At 42.8% G+C, this 14,345-nt stretch overlaps 1 protein-coding gene and 1 long non-coding RNA gene across 3 annotated transcripts; one reads left to right on the top strand and one right to left on the bottom strand.

Moving 5' to 3' along the window:
- Nucleotides 1-1,764: 1,764 nt before the first annotated feature.
- LOC127342318 (ABC transporter F family member 1) lies at nt 1,765-13,450 on the bottom strand. Its single transcript, XM_051368252.2, has 8 exons — nt 13,152-13,450; nt 7,634-7,707; nt 7,340-7,550; nt 7,010-7,244; nt 4,487-5,350; nt 4,265-4,363; nt 3,183-4,148; nt 1,765-2,249 (listed from the first exon to the last, which is right to left on the bottom strand). Exons 1-7 carry the CDS (start codon nt 13,347-13,349, stop codon nt 3,184-3,186), a joined length of 2,646 nt encoding a protein of 881 aa, XP_051224212.1. The 5' UTR covers nt 13,350-13,450; the 3' UTR covers nt 1,765-2,249; nt 3,183.
- Nucleotides 10,138-12,449, top strand: LOC127342319 (uncharacterized). 2 transcript variants are annotated; one of them, XR_011754104.1, is made up of 4 exons: nt 10,138-10,961; nt 11,062-11,130; nt 11,710-11,897; nt 12,053-12,449. It is a non-coding gene; the product is annotated as an uncharacterized lncRNA (long non-coding RNA). The 2 variants fall into 2 exon arrangements; XR_011754103.1 differs by having other exon boundaries at nt 12,050-12,449.
- Nucleotides 13,451-14,345: the final 895 nt, after the last annotated feature.

Here is a 14,345-nt window from a genome sequence, read left to right as displayed (position 1 = left end):
GCATCATTTTGATTACCACATTAAGACTAAAGCACTCCGTCAAGTCCAAGGTCTCTGCCCCTCACTCCTCCATAAGTCTATAATAATTTGAAAGCGACTAATGGCAAGTGTAGTTCCAGTTGACATTTCAGGTGCATGTGTTTTTTTCTTGAATGTACTATTTAATTATTAAACAAACATAGTACACTTGTCATCTACTCGATAGAACCATGGAACTGTACATCAGTATGGCGTGACCATTTATTTAATTGTTATATTTGAGTTTTACATTATCTGCATTGGCCCTTGCTGCAATTTCAAATATGAACCACTTTGATATGGCTTCTTAGTTACCTAGCTCTCTTAAGTAAATTCCTTTTCTTTTCTGACAGGCTTGTGCTATAAGTTCATGTGGTAATTTTATTATCTTGGGCACACGAGGTGATCGATTCCAAAGTAATTACCTTCTGTCTAGGATTAGTGGTTGTAGTTATGTTGATGGCCCGCTGCCGTTGCAGTGTGCACTTAAGTGAATAAACACATTTATTCAGTTAGACTTCTTGCCTTTTCTGATCCTATTTTTCAGTCTATATAGTTCACTTGCGGTCAATGGAGTTATGGAGACACACCACTTCTGGTTATCAGACAGGCCATCTGGTCAGCTTACTGGAGTGGCGTGTACCTAGCTGCAGAAGCATCATATTACACTAAGTCCATACTATAGCTCCATTAAGTTATGTTGTGTAAAATTTATCACCGTAGTTTGATGGTTTGAGTTTATTTGACAAGTGATTGTCCAATTGCTTATTCAGTTTGGGCCTTCTTGTTTATTTTTATTTTTCAAAAAAAAAATTTGTGCCATGTTCATGAATTTGCCATGCACACGTAACTTCTTATTTGAGTCTCGGAATTGGCTCATTGTTAATTTTTCAATTTTGGCATTTAAACATTTATATATTAGACCTGGGATTCTCTTTTGGAATCTATCTTATAAAAGAAAAACTCATTAGGCTGTGTCTCACAAGATGAGCAGGTCTCACTACGTGTATATACCTAACATTTATCTCCACTACTTATAAAAGTAAAGGATTTTGTGGGAAATTAAAATTGGACTGTTCATATGGCTGTTTAAAACGTGCATTGCACGTGCACAGCTAACTAGTATAATATTATTTGTATGTTTTATATTATTATTTTCGTGGATTTTCTAAATAATCCCTCTACTCTAGTTCTAACTCTGTCTGGCAGAAAACACCTTCTGTTAGTTTTTTTTTTTTGACTTTCGAGGAGCTACGAAACTCTAAAAAATGCAAGGTTAGAGGCGGAAATTTCGAGACGAATACATGAGCTAAATGAGCTAAAGTGCGATACCTGGAGGTCAACGGGCTGGGAAAGAGTGCATGTGGCGAGCTCTCCCCCTATGGGCACGCATGTATGACGCAATTTTGTGGATTGGGAGTCGGGGAGGATGCGGGATTGTTCTTTTTTGCGAGCGTGCGGGTGCGGTGGTGGTCCCGGGGTTGCTCCGTTGCTGTCTACCTGCCGGTCGATCGAGGGTGCGCCTGTTTCGTCAATCGAGCGCACCTGCGCTTTGAAGAAATTAGGCTATTAACAAGGAGAGAAATCAGCACCAGACGGCCATGCACGCGCACAATAATTTCTGCCCATGGAGCCACGCCAACGCACAACAAGAACAAGCCTGTTGTCCAACAAATAACGGCGAGGACAAAAGAAAAGCTCCCAAGTTCCCCGGGCAACTTCAAACCAAGCATCATTGAGACGAGATTGGAGATGATTGATTTTGATCTGAGACAATACCGTCATATCTGTGCGAGTGATGTTGCCGCGACAACAATACAAAACAGAAAAAAGAACTTGCTACACAAAATCAAAGATAGTAAGAGAAACAAGCAAATTAACGCAAGGATCCTCACCGGACTAAAAGACAAGATCAAGGACAGGAAGAGAAACAAGGAAGTTAAGGCAATGATTCAAATGAGAATCACACGACCATTGCTTTTTCTCCGGAGCCAAACAACAGCACAGCCAGCCTAGTTAACACAGTACAAATGTAGGGCTGAACCTGACTCTTCAGACAAGAAGCCCGAAATCGAAGGAGCATGGTAACGGCCTTGGTGCCCTTGCAGACAGCGTGCTTGATCACTTCAGCGGAGTTCTATATCTCCCTGGAGGTGATGGCCCCCCTGAAGAGTTATCTGCAACTTTGCTGCCAAACCGTGGTCTCAACCCTCAAGGAATGAGAGACCATCCTGTACAGAGATAAGACTAGATTAAAGTTCTTGTCAACTCATCCTAAGTGAACTAGCATGATATCGTTGATCCCTGACAAAAAACGTGACAAACAGCAATCTGGCCTATTTCACAAATCCAAAATGTTCAAACTAAAAAATTACTTAACGGGTTAGCGTTACACAATGTACAGGCTATACATTGTTTTTCATAACTAAAAGGAGCTGAATGCTCATAAGGCATGATATACAAGTGAGAGGATGCTAACAGACATGCTATATTTTAAGCACCATGACGTTTACTATGTTCAGGCAAAACAAGGTCTAACTGATAATATGGCAAATGACAAATGAAAAAACATATCAAGTCAGCAAAACATAAAGTTACATGTTGTAAGTCATTTACTGCATAGGTCCTGTAGCAAAAGATCACAGCCTCTCCTGATATGTAGTGTATGACACTCTTTGTACCTTGTGGGCACCCTAGGCCACCTGTGATACTCATTTTCCAGCCACGGACTTGTGGCTGCCGATTTGGTGGCACACAGAATATGGCTTTACCTCAACTTTATGGGGCAGCTTGTCTCAGACTGCACACACGACTTCTGTGTACTGTTTTTGTAAAACTATTTTGGTGTCATGTTACTGCGATTGGATTTTTTCCATACTAATTCAGTCAATTTGCATGTTGGTGCTACCTATAGTTTATCCATCCTTGATATGGTAGAAATACTGCTATCAGCTGGGCACCATCCATTTGAATACACATAAGGCAAGTTTATGTACATAGCAAGTTTACATTCAAAGAGCAGAAACAATGAGAAGCAAAAGTTCATAACTGCATGCCCATGAAAATGATAAACCTTAAGCAAACCTAGAACACGACACAACTAATTCATTCAATTTGCATATATCACTCAATTCAGAACACATATGGCCAGATGAAATTCATACCTCAAAGAAACTCATGCAGCTTCAGGTCCTTTGTCTCTTTAGCTCTCTCCAATTCTTCTTGCAGGACACAATTTACCAGCGAGAACCGTGCATGTGTTGCTAAATCTGAGCCTTGGGCTAAATAGTGAGTCACCCGCCGGAGATAGTCCATTCTGTGCTTCGCTCTATTCCTTAAACAGAGAAGAAACAGGTCTGCTTCTTTGATCTGCCTCTCACGTATTTCCTGAGGTGTTGGCAGCAGCGGGAGTGGTGGTAAGATGTAAGCCGAGTGTACGTGGTTCCTGTCAGGATAATAGTATGTTTCTCGGAGAATATAGTTATCAGTGAATAAACCATGCCACTCTCCAAACTCAACATACGGAATCGCCAGTAGAATATGTTCCTTCAGGGCAACATCTTTTATGTCCCGGCAAAGATGCTCCTGCATCCTCATGAACAGCGGCGCGGTTTGACTGATTGGTGCGAGCGAACACTGAATATGGTACATGTATGACATCTCAGGTTTATTCTTTATCATGTCAAGGAGATAACTTGTATCTGGTGGAATTGCACCACCCTCTGAACACATGTCTGATATTATCTTGTGAATGGACATGCGGTTTCTTCTCAACTGAATCTTACAGAGCCTCTTGCGTCGGGGTCCTCTAAGAAGTGCTCTACCATCAGGACTTACCCAGACATGTGATTCGTCAAAATCACTCAAGCACTCTACCATTGACTCGGACTCATGAAGGATGTAAAGCAACGATTTGCATATCAGCTTTCCCGGGTCAGTTGTCATTCTGTAGGTCTTCCAAACAAACATCTCACCTTGAATTTGCATGTCACCCTTTGCTAGGCTACAGGTAGGCGCAGATGTAACCATTGCTATCTGTTTTTTATATTCACCAAAGCGAATGCAGTTTGGCTTGTAGCTGCACTTCAAGCCATCAATATACTCCTCATATACAAGTGACGAGTGAACAGCTACAAAAAACATAAGAAAAATCAGTACTTTATCATAACTGCATATGCTGCAGGAAAAATATTAAATATTATCTTTCATGCAATGTATAAAAGTATAAAGGGAATTCCGTGCACACCTTCAGCAAATTTGGTAACATTTTTTGAGTTGGTAAATATAGCAAATCGGGGGTAGGAACCTCTAAAAGCTGTTGGATCTTCAAGAAGTTTCATGTTTTCTGCACAAAAAGATACACATGTGAAAAGTATGAAAGTGTCAATATATGATGATAAACATCTTTATCGGAAAAAATATGATGATCAACATGTCATGCATATTCACATTGAAGTAGATAGCTTACCATTTTGGTCCTTGATTTCTTGACTTAACTCCGTGATATTACTTTCAATTTTGAGGAGTTCTTTACTCCCACAGACCCAGACATCACAAAGTGCAGCATTGATTAATCTGATGTTATTACTCACCAACACAAAAGCACCTTCCCAGTTTTTCAATGCCATCGCTAGGGATTCAATGCTCTCGAAGTCCATGAACTTGGTTGGATCATCAATCAACAACAAATGGGGCTTCTTGGCTGCTATGCAAGCAAAAGCAAGAGATGCCTTTTGATCATGCATGAGAGTGCGTGTTTTCTTGCGACGCATTGAACTTGACAGCCAAAACTGTAGCATTCCACTTTTTTTCTCCGCATGGCATTCCTTTTGGACATAGTCCCCGACTGACTGGTCCAGCTCCAGCTTCTCAACTAGAACCTGATCAAAGTGTCCTATCCGTAAGTTGGAACTGCGTGACATGCCTCCAACCACAGCACCTGCCAATATATTTAAAAGTGTGGTTTTTCCTGCCCCTTTGACGCCAATCAGTGCAATTCTCGAATTCAAATCAATATCCAAATTGGCGTTGTTGAAAATAACTTTGCCAGGAGGATACGTTTTCTCTAGAGCAACAAGCTGCAGAAATGGTGGCATTATTTTTTCTGCATTTGCCAAATGGAAAGGTGGAGATTGGTATGAGAGGTCCACTTCCTTCGACTTGGAATAATCTTCATATGTACCATCATATTGCTTCAACTTACTGTTGTGCAGATCAATGAAATTATCACAGACCTCACTCAGAAACTCCACATCATTTGACTTGACAATGAGTATACAGTTGTTGTTTAGTTTATTCAACCAACTGGAAAGCCAAATTAACGCATATAGGTCTGCAAACGAAATAAATAATTGTTCAGGGCAGCAATACTTATGATTTATGATGGTAGTTCCATCAATATGTCAGGTTCCACCTAATTTAAACCACCACTTATTTCCAGGGAGCAAGAGAAAAATAAGCAAGTCAATATAGCATAAAACAGAATTAATTGTTAGAAACACCATGCAAGAACCCCATAATTGGTTCAACTATCGAAACCTACACTTTGTGGAGCTAGATGATATGCAACAAGTCACCTATCATCTAGTTATGTTATCTAATGGATATTTACAAGACAAAAGAAAGTCAATACATTATTTCTAACAGTCTATAGTAAGAATATCCAACTGCAGTAAAATCAAGGTAATAAGTAACAATTTTATAGAACAAAAAGAAACACAAGGAATAGAACCAGTGAACTAGGTGGGAAAAAACAATTACTGCCCTTTAGGCATGTGATCAAAGGGGGCAGGTCACATGATACAGGAATTTAGTTCATTACTTCCTTTTGCTGTTTCTTGTGCTAAGAACATGAAGAAAGCATATAGTAATTTGGCACCGCAGATGGACAACAAGAATCGGAAAGAAGTGGCGGCACCAAAAAGTAGTATTTTTTGTAAATAAAACATGCACAATACTAAAGTTTCGGGATGGTGAACTACTTGATTATGTCATTATTGTATAGTGTCTACAAAATTTGGTTCTAGCACCCTTAGAAAAAGGACGCGTGAAGGTTTTCCTGTTAGACCCTTAGGTTGCACCTGTTGAGCACCTCAATGATGTTTGTACTCTAATGCACAAATGACACCTAGCAATGCCCAACTTTAAACTATGAAGATAGGGAACTTACAGTAAGCACCACGGAAGCAGTGGATTAATTCTGATTATTTGAGTGCAAATATGGCATACCAATATTGAACAAAGACCCTCATGAATGATGGATATCTACTGAATGTAACATGACGGTTTATTGTTTTGATATTACTGTATAGGTGAAGGAAACCATTCACTATGTCATTATCGATTTTACTAGCTAAATTCCAGTGGTATCTTACAGATAAACAAAATATATAACCAACCATGTTAAGACACTGTCCTGGGCTAAGCCAGCTCCACACAGCTACACAGTAATGTCTCAGCCTTCGCATTGCGTCATGGTTAATTTATGCTATGTTAGTTTAAAATTCGTTAGGTAATTTGTGCAGGAAGCTTCATTATATTTAAGTTAGCAAATGTGCAAGAGTTTCTATCAATCAGGAGAGTTGTAGGAGACACGGACCAACCATTCCTCACCAACTCCTATTTACAAGATGCTAAAAACTGTTACTTGCTAACCAGATATAGAGTTGTGCCTCTTAAGGGGTGGAAACTGTAGACCACATTAACATCAACATCAAAAACAAAATCGTAAGACAATTATAGAATTGTGTTTGAGATTTTGTGTCTCATGGCACTGGTGGGATCTTGGTATAGGTTCTTCCTAAGAGTGCCTGAAACGTGAGGATTGTCACTCGAGAAACTAACAATTTAACATATTGCTACAACAAAAATTTAGACCATAAAATCATTTAATCAGCATAAGAGCCTTTGTACTTGTAAGCATAGGCACAATGTTTGTGTTGCGTTTGGACAAAATGTATCTAATTACAAGACTTGAACAGAGGAGACTTACCAAGGTAATGTGTCGGTTCATCAAGCAAGAGAATTGCTGGGTTCACGACCAACGCTTTTGCCAATGCGATAGCCATATGCCATCTGTCCTCGAGCTTTTCAATCACTGTTTCTTGCATATCTCTGTCGAATCCTAGTCCATGCAGCACTTGGAAAGCACGATGTTCCACAAGTGAATCTTCCAACATTGCGTGCCGCCAAGATAAGAGGTTTGCAGCTTCAGTATCACCGACACCCTGGAAAGATCATCAAGGTAAACTTGTTTACAAACTTCTATTTCGGCTAATACGCACAATATTGGAGAATTGTAACACAAGTTATGAGAGCTGACCTCGATAGCCAATACTCCACATATATGTTCAATCTTGTCTATTTCTTCATTACAGGACGTCACATACTCTCTGACAGACAGATGGCTGTGCTCGGGGTTATACAGCGGAGGGCACACTTCCATGTGCAGTGGAATCTTCATGCTCTTGTCTGTCAATGCTCTGAAGAGAACTGACTTTCCTGATCTTGATGAACTTACAAGTCCATACTTCCTGATATATGGTGAAATAATCAATAATCTATCTGCACATTGCATAATTCTATGTAATAAGCATCAGCAAGTGTAGAAGTATACCTGCCATGCTCCAGTTTCAGAGTAGACTTGGTGACGAGGTCCTCTCCCCGAAATGCAAGAGATTTAATGGAAATCTACAGGAAACCAATTGATTTCTACACTACTTAAAAAGGAGAAATGTGTTCCCTATTCTGCCACTACAACCGTTTTCGTCGTACTCCTCGCCCCGGGCACGCACGTCTAACTGGGCCAAGCCCAATTAAACTTTTCGGCGGTGGTAACTCCCTTTGCTTTCACCCGAGAGATCTCGTGCCGGATTCAAAGGCCAGTACATCCACCCGTCGGCGATCGCCTCGCATGTACTAGCTCCGCCCGCCAGCCTACCGATCCCGTGCCGGCCTACCGCCTCCCACCTCCACCCCCTCCACCACTCCCACCGCCCGCCGCCCACCGCCTCGATCCTGCTGCCCACCGCCCCGATTCGCGCCGCCGTCATGCCGCTGCTGCTCGGATCTTCGCGGAGATTCTTCACCTGCAAGAGCCGACGCGACCAGCTCTGCTCGCCGTCCGATGGGTCGCCGCGACCAGCTCCACCTCCGTGCGGAGGGGCCGCCACGACCAGCTCCACCTTCGGCCGCCGCTCCACTCGCCGTCGCAGGGGCCGCCGAGACCAGCTCCACCTCCGGCGGAGGGGCTGCCTCTCCGCTCATCGTTGCAGGGGCCGCCGCGACCAGCTCCACCTCCGGCTGCCGTCCGCCCCTCCGCTCGCCGTCACGGGGGCCGCCCAGACCAGCTCCACCTCCGGCCGCAACTCTGCTCGCCGTTGCGGGGGCCGCGGCTAGCAGTTCCACCTCCGGCCGATGCTCTGCTCGCTATTGCAGGGGGGCGCCGCCCTTCTCGCCGTCGCTTCAACGACGGAGGTGACGCGCAGGATATCGCTAGCATTCGCGAACACACGCAGGGGCTCCGTGCCTTGTGCTCGCCGTCGCTGCAACGATGAAGGCGACGCCCAGGAGCTCCGCCCCCGCCATCGTGTCCGGCTCGCTGGTGCAGGTCTGTATGATCTATTGCTCAAGTTCCCATTGTCTAGCAACCTGCAAATTTAAGATCAACAATGTGTATGGTGATATAAGGTCAATGCAATGTAAGATCAACAAGGCAATGAATGGTTACAAAGAAATCCATATGATCTTTATCAAATTTTCTATGTTGAGCATATGATTAATTTTCATGTACTGCCGCCTCTTGACAAGGCTCTAAATACTTGTTGGTTGAGAGAAGTCACCTAAATTACTCCCAAGCATTAGAGAATTATTATGTAACATCATAAGAACATTGTTCGAGCATTGCATTAGAGAATTATGGCATACCTCGACAAGATACAAAATAGGATTTAGTTCAAAGACAGGAGTCAGAGGCTACAAACAATGAGAATACACTTTGAACGAAATGTCTGTCCCAGGTTTGACAATAGCTACATTACAGTCTAGAAAGTCAGTATTTCCGTTTTTTGATAGGTTTGCCGCTTCATATTTGGGTTTAGGGCAGGGGCTGCGTGCCTTGTGCTCGCTGTCGCTGCAACGAAGAAGGTATACCTCAACAAGATACTAAATAGGATTTAGTTCAAAGACGGGAGTTAGAGGCTACAAACAATGACATAAGAACATTGTTTGAGCATTGCATTAGAGAATTATGGCATGCCTCGACAAGATACAAAATAGGATTTAGTTCAAAGATGGGAGTCAGAGGCTACAAACAATGAGAATACACTTTGAACAAAATCGAATACACTTTGAACAAAATGTCTGTCCCAGGTTTGACAGTAGCTACATTACAAGTCTAGAAAGTCATTATTTCCCTTTTTGGATAGGTTTACCGCTTCATATTTGGGTTTAACACTACTCTGAAGATATGTGCCTATTTCAAAGAGAATATAAAATTACATGAATCTTGTTCCTCGTGTGATCTATCATTCCTAACTACCTTTTCCAGGTCTTCTGGCAAACACAGGAATCTTTTTGGGTTACCCCTTAACTCCTGGGAATCATCTTAATGTTCCTGATGCCAAACTCCAACCTTAATTCAACTTGGTACTCGTAAGTTCTGAATGTTAATTCCTTTGTATGGTTGTCAACTGGGCAGTAATGTAGTAGGCATTAGAGAATTATGGAGTACACTTTGAACGAAATGTCTGTCCCAAGTTTGGAAGTCATGTGATATCCATGTTAACTTAACAATGCATTGAACATTCACAGTTCTAGAGGGGGAATAGAAGTGGGACTTGCTCAGTTGTATAACATCGCATACACACAGGACAAACTTACTTGTTAACACAGAAGTGCTATTGAAGAATATAGAACATCATTATACCAGTGCTTCAGGTGTACATAGCCAGTGCATGGCTTCAGTAATCTTCGTTTTTTTAACATTGTCTTACACCTTCCAACCTCTTGACATCTAGCCAGTACATCCCAACATGTTTGTATTTGCAGCGGATGCCATCTTAATTAACAGGTCTTTTAATTTTCAAAAGTTTAACATTGCAACCACTGATGAGGTGACAATCTAGATTGCAGAAAAGTTTAATTCGAGTAAATGGGCACCTGACATGAAGGAGGCGGTCGAAGAGCTGCAGGGAGTAGACGCCCTCCTATAGGCGAAGTAGACGACGCCGTATGAATTTTTATGCATTTGTGTCTTCAAAGTAACAAATAAGCGGATATAGGTGAATCCTGCAGTTTTTTCCATTCACATAGTCCAGCATGCAAATAAAAGCAGTATGAATCTGTTCAGTTAATTAATTTTCCATATATAAGTAGAACTGCCACTTTGGAGTAATAATCTTTTGAAACTTGAATATAGCTCTGTACAGATTTTCACTTGATGTGCTGGATTTAGCTGTTCATCTAAACCTGAATTTATGCGTGTCTGAAGTGACTCATTCTCAATTGAGCCATGTGTTTCCCTATATTTATTCCTCACATCTTATTTGTTGTATATCTTTGATTGGTCCGAAGTACTTCCTAATTTGATCTGTTGTGTGATAGCTTATACAGAATTGCAAATGACTAACTCAGCTATAAGCCAAAACAAAACCCATCAAATAGAAAAGTCGCATTTCCTGAATTTATCATTTTCTCACTGAACTGTTGTATGTTTGGGTTCTCGTGGATACATTGTTGCTCTTCAATGATCTTTGCTTTACTTTTTCATGTGCCTCTGGAATTTAGAGGTTAGTTCTTGGATGATGTTTTTGCCGAATAGCAACGTCCCCCGACAAGAGCCTGAAGGCATACTGATAGTTTTCCTTTTGTTTTATAGGCTTAACTAATTTTCATGGCATTTATAGTGTCGAGGCTTGCTTTGGCCTGCCAAATTTCTGCAGCAGGTATGGCATGGATTCTTGACATCGCCAACTTTAGTGTATGATATTGTCTCTGTCTTTGTCTGAAATTTCGGGTTTGTATGTTGCTCTCTCTTACCTGCAGTCTATCTTCATGCTGGAGCTTGCCGCGTCGAGTGGTTGCGGCTTAGATAGGGGTTTGCCTGTGCTATACGTAAGTTTGACCTCTCTGAATACAACTCGACATTTATGTTTCTGCTTGCATAGCCTTGTTTCTGTGGTTACTTTTGCTTCTTTGCCTGCTGACATTCTTATTAGTACAAGGGTATTATTTGTTCTGTAGCAAGATACTGAGGTGATGTTTGCTTTGCGGTGCAAATGATAACTTGGTTGCTTCAAATGCAGATGTTGTTTCCTGTTTAGCTTCCTTGCTTGAAAATTAGAAGTTAACTACAAGGTACTGAGGTGATGTTTGTTTTGCGGTGCAAATGCTTTGGAATGCACTTAGTTGTTTTACATATGTTTAATTTTTATTTGGTGGTTAGGGTCAATTTCAATTCATTGACTGAAACAATTACAAATGCTTTGGAAGGGAACTGGCATCCAGTTCATAAACGATTACACTTCTAGCTATATTAGTCTTTCCAACAAGTTTTCTTCTATTTATTTCAGTTCTGAATAATGTTCTTTCCACATTCCTATATGTAAAACTAGAACGCAACTATTCATTATCCTCTTGGAAAATAAAATTCATGTTATCTCACAAGTGAAGTGTTTCCCTTTCATATCATAGATTAAGCAGTCCATCTGCACGGGTGAACAATATCATCTCCAGGGATGAGGGTGGCCGGAGCTCTTTCTAAGGGGCCAGTCACCTCCTGGAGTCGATTGACATGGACCTCATGAAGACGGTCTACGTCGCGATCGATGAGGAGAAGCTCGAGCCACCGGTGTGCCTGGTGCGAGGGCTGTCGGTGCAAGGTACATTCCTGGATGATCTTTTGCTCCGTGTTACGGGCATGAAGGCGAGTGCGGTGGTCTGTGATGGCGGTGCTGAAGTCTTGGCTGAAGTGGCCAAAATTAGATATATGTGTTTGATCTCATGTCGATGATGATTTTCAATTAAACCGCAGCAGTATCTCGGTGTGAAGAGGGGTGCGACGGAGATAAAACAACATCCATTCTCTGAGGGCGTGAACTGGGATCTCATCCATTGCAGCACGCCTCCTGGGGTACCAAGGCCCGTGGAAGCAGAGCTTCCCATGAAGTACATGATGCCAGTAGCCATCGCCAACAACAACAAGAGGGCGGTAGGGGCATGAACACGAAGTTCCGGAGGGAAGTACCTTGACTTTTGAGTTCTTTTAGAGTTGTGCCTAGCGGTAGAGCTATTGCTTGCATACTGTTTGAGTTAGGTCAGTGTGGTGTTGTGATTTGATGCGGTTTTGTTTGTGTCATCACTGTTACTTACAAACTTCTTGCATCTAAAGTGGCCAAAATTAGGTTGATGTGTTTGATCTCATGTTGATGATGATTGCCTTTCTTCAAAGAGGTTTGATTGTGTCGGCTGTGCCTTTGGGTTCAGAAAGGAGCATGCTAAATTTATCACCATTAGAGTTACAATGTTATCTTGTTATTGCATTCGGTATTATCATTCTTGGTATTATCATGTTGTAGTACATTATGATATCCCTGATTGTTAATTTTTTGTAAATTATATATGTGCATTGAGAAATGAAATTTGAGGACCCGTGGCAACGCACGGGCATTTGTACTAGTGTCAGATAAAATGGAGGTCCATCTTTTTAGGGACCGCACCACCATAGAAGCCGCACACAGTCGCCCTAAAACCTCAGCCTTTAGAGTTTCTACATCTATGACCACCAAGCAGTTTGATTGAATAATTATGAGGCAAAAGATATTCAAGATCCTAATCGTGCGACACATGCTGAAGCACACTTCCACAGCGGTGGAACTAGGGCGCAAATTGGGCACAAATTGCGCACAATCCATTAACTACGGGACAAATTGGGGCAGGAGTAAAACTTATGAGAGAGATACCAACGGGTTTACTATTGATTATAGAGCGATTAGCATCGACCCCATAGTGGCCCAAACCGGAAACGGACCTATCTCCGTTTCTCCACGGACTAATTACGGCCTATCTAGCGGTTTGAGGTGTCTCCGGCCCAATATCTCGGAACTAAAACACTTGGATTAGAGGGCGCGAGTTACCTCAACATCATGAGAATACTTGTCCGAAGTCAGTAAGCTATCGCACTCCAAATCGTCGCCTTTGTCGAGGTTGGGAGGGCTCGGCGCGGCCGCCGGCGCGGCCTTTTTGGGCGGCGGCGCCGACTGCTTGGCCGCCCGCTTGGCTTGGCCCTGCTCTCTCTTCTCCCTATCCCTCTTCTTCTGCGCCTCAGATGGCATTGTGGTGGTCAGTGGAGGGACAAGAACACGATCATCTAGGGTTCGTTTGGTTCTTCACTCTGCTCCGCCGCTGCTGCGCGAAAGACTGGGGTTTTAAGGGTTCTCTCCTCTGTCCCTTCCCACTCGCTGGCTGTCTGATGCTTTTTCTCCGAGGGCAGAGCAAGTCTGGGCCGGGCCAGAGGCAGACTAGTTCCAACGCATGCGCATTGGCCTGTTTCATGTCACACAGGAAAATTAAACGGGATATTCGGGTGATCGCCCATGCTCTGTTCCTTGGCGGGCCGGCCCAATAAAAGGGGCGCTGGGTGCCACGCACTGCGCACGACCAGAGCGACCTGTGAGATTATTTATCATTTTGAAAATTTGTTCATGATTTTAAAAACTTAAGTGGTTTCATGCAGATAAAACTGGTTCAAATTCAAAAAAACAGTTCAATTTAAAAATTTGTTCAAATTCAACAAATTGTTCACCGGATAAAAATGGTTCCAAATACAAAAAATGGTTCAAATTAAAAAAATGTTGTTCACCGTTTTTTATTGTACTCCCTCCGCTCCGTAATGTAGGACGCTGGGGCAGATTCCCGACCATGTGAAAAGAACTACCTCTAATTTGAAAATACCCCCAGGATCCGCTTCCCCGTGTATCTTCTTCCTCGCAATCTCTCCTCGCCTCGCCTCGCCTTCGCCCACCCGCTTCTCGGTCACGATCTCCTAGACCACTCCTTCTCGACCACCATCTCCTCGACCACTCCTTCTCGGCCATGATCCGGCAACGATCCCCCACCCAGGAGCACCTGGGAGCTGCTTCTCCTCCGCCCAACTACCATCATGTGCTCTAGGGCTCTGCATGAGCTACACCTCCGGCCTCCATCACTTCTCCTCCGCCCAGGTCCACCCTCGGTCAAGACTCCCTCCCACTTCTTCACCTACGGCATCCAGTTGCTTCCCCTAATCATCAATACTCACTCACAGGTCGCCAGCTCTCCTGAGTCAGTGA

Source organism: Lolium perenne, chromosome 3, assembly GCF_019359855.2.
Source record: "Lolium perenne isolate Kyuss_39 chromosome 3, Kyuss_2.0, whole genome shotgun sequence".
In the NCBI taxonomy this organism is placed as follows: Eukaryota; Viridiplantae; Streptophyta; class Magnoliopsida; order Poales; family Poaceae; genus Lolium; species Lolium perenne.
Note: the sequence above shows the minus strand (reverse complement) of the source record. Positions and strands in the feature narration are given on the sequence as shown.

Coding starts and splice junctions, on each gene's coding strand:
- LOC127342318 (XM_051368252.2), bottom strand. CDS start 13,349: ATGCCATCTGAGGCGCAGAAGAAGAGGGATAGGGAGAAGAGAGAGCAG. Junction 7,551..7,633: donor CTGAAACTGGAGCATGGCAG/GTATACTTCTAC, acceptor ACCATATATCAG/GAAGTATGGACTTGTAAGTT. Junction 4,149..4,264: donor TGTTACCAAATTTGCTGAAG/GTGTGCACGGAA, acceptor TGTTTTTTGTAG/CTGTTCACTCGTCACTTGTA.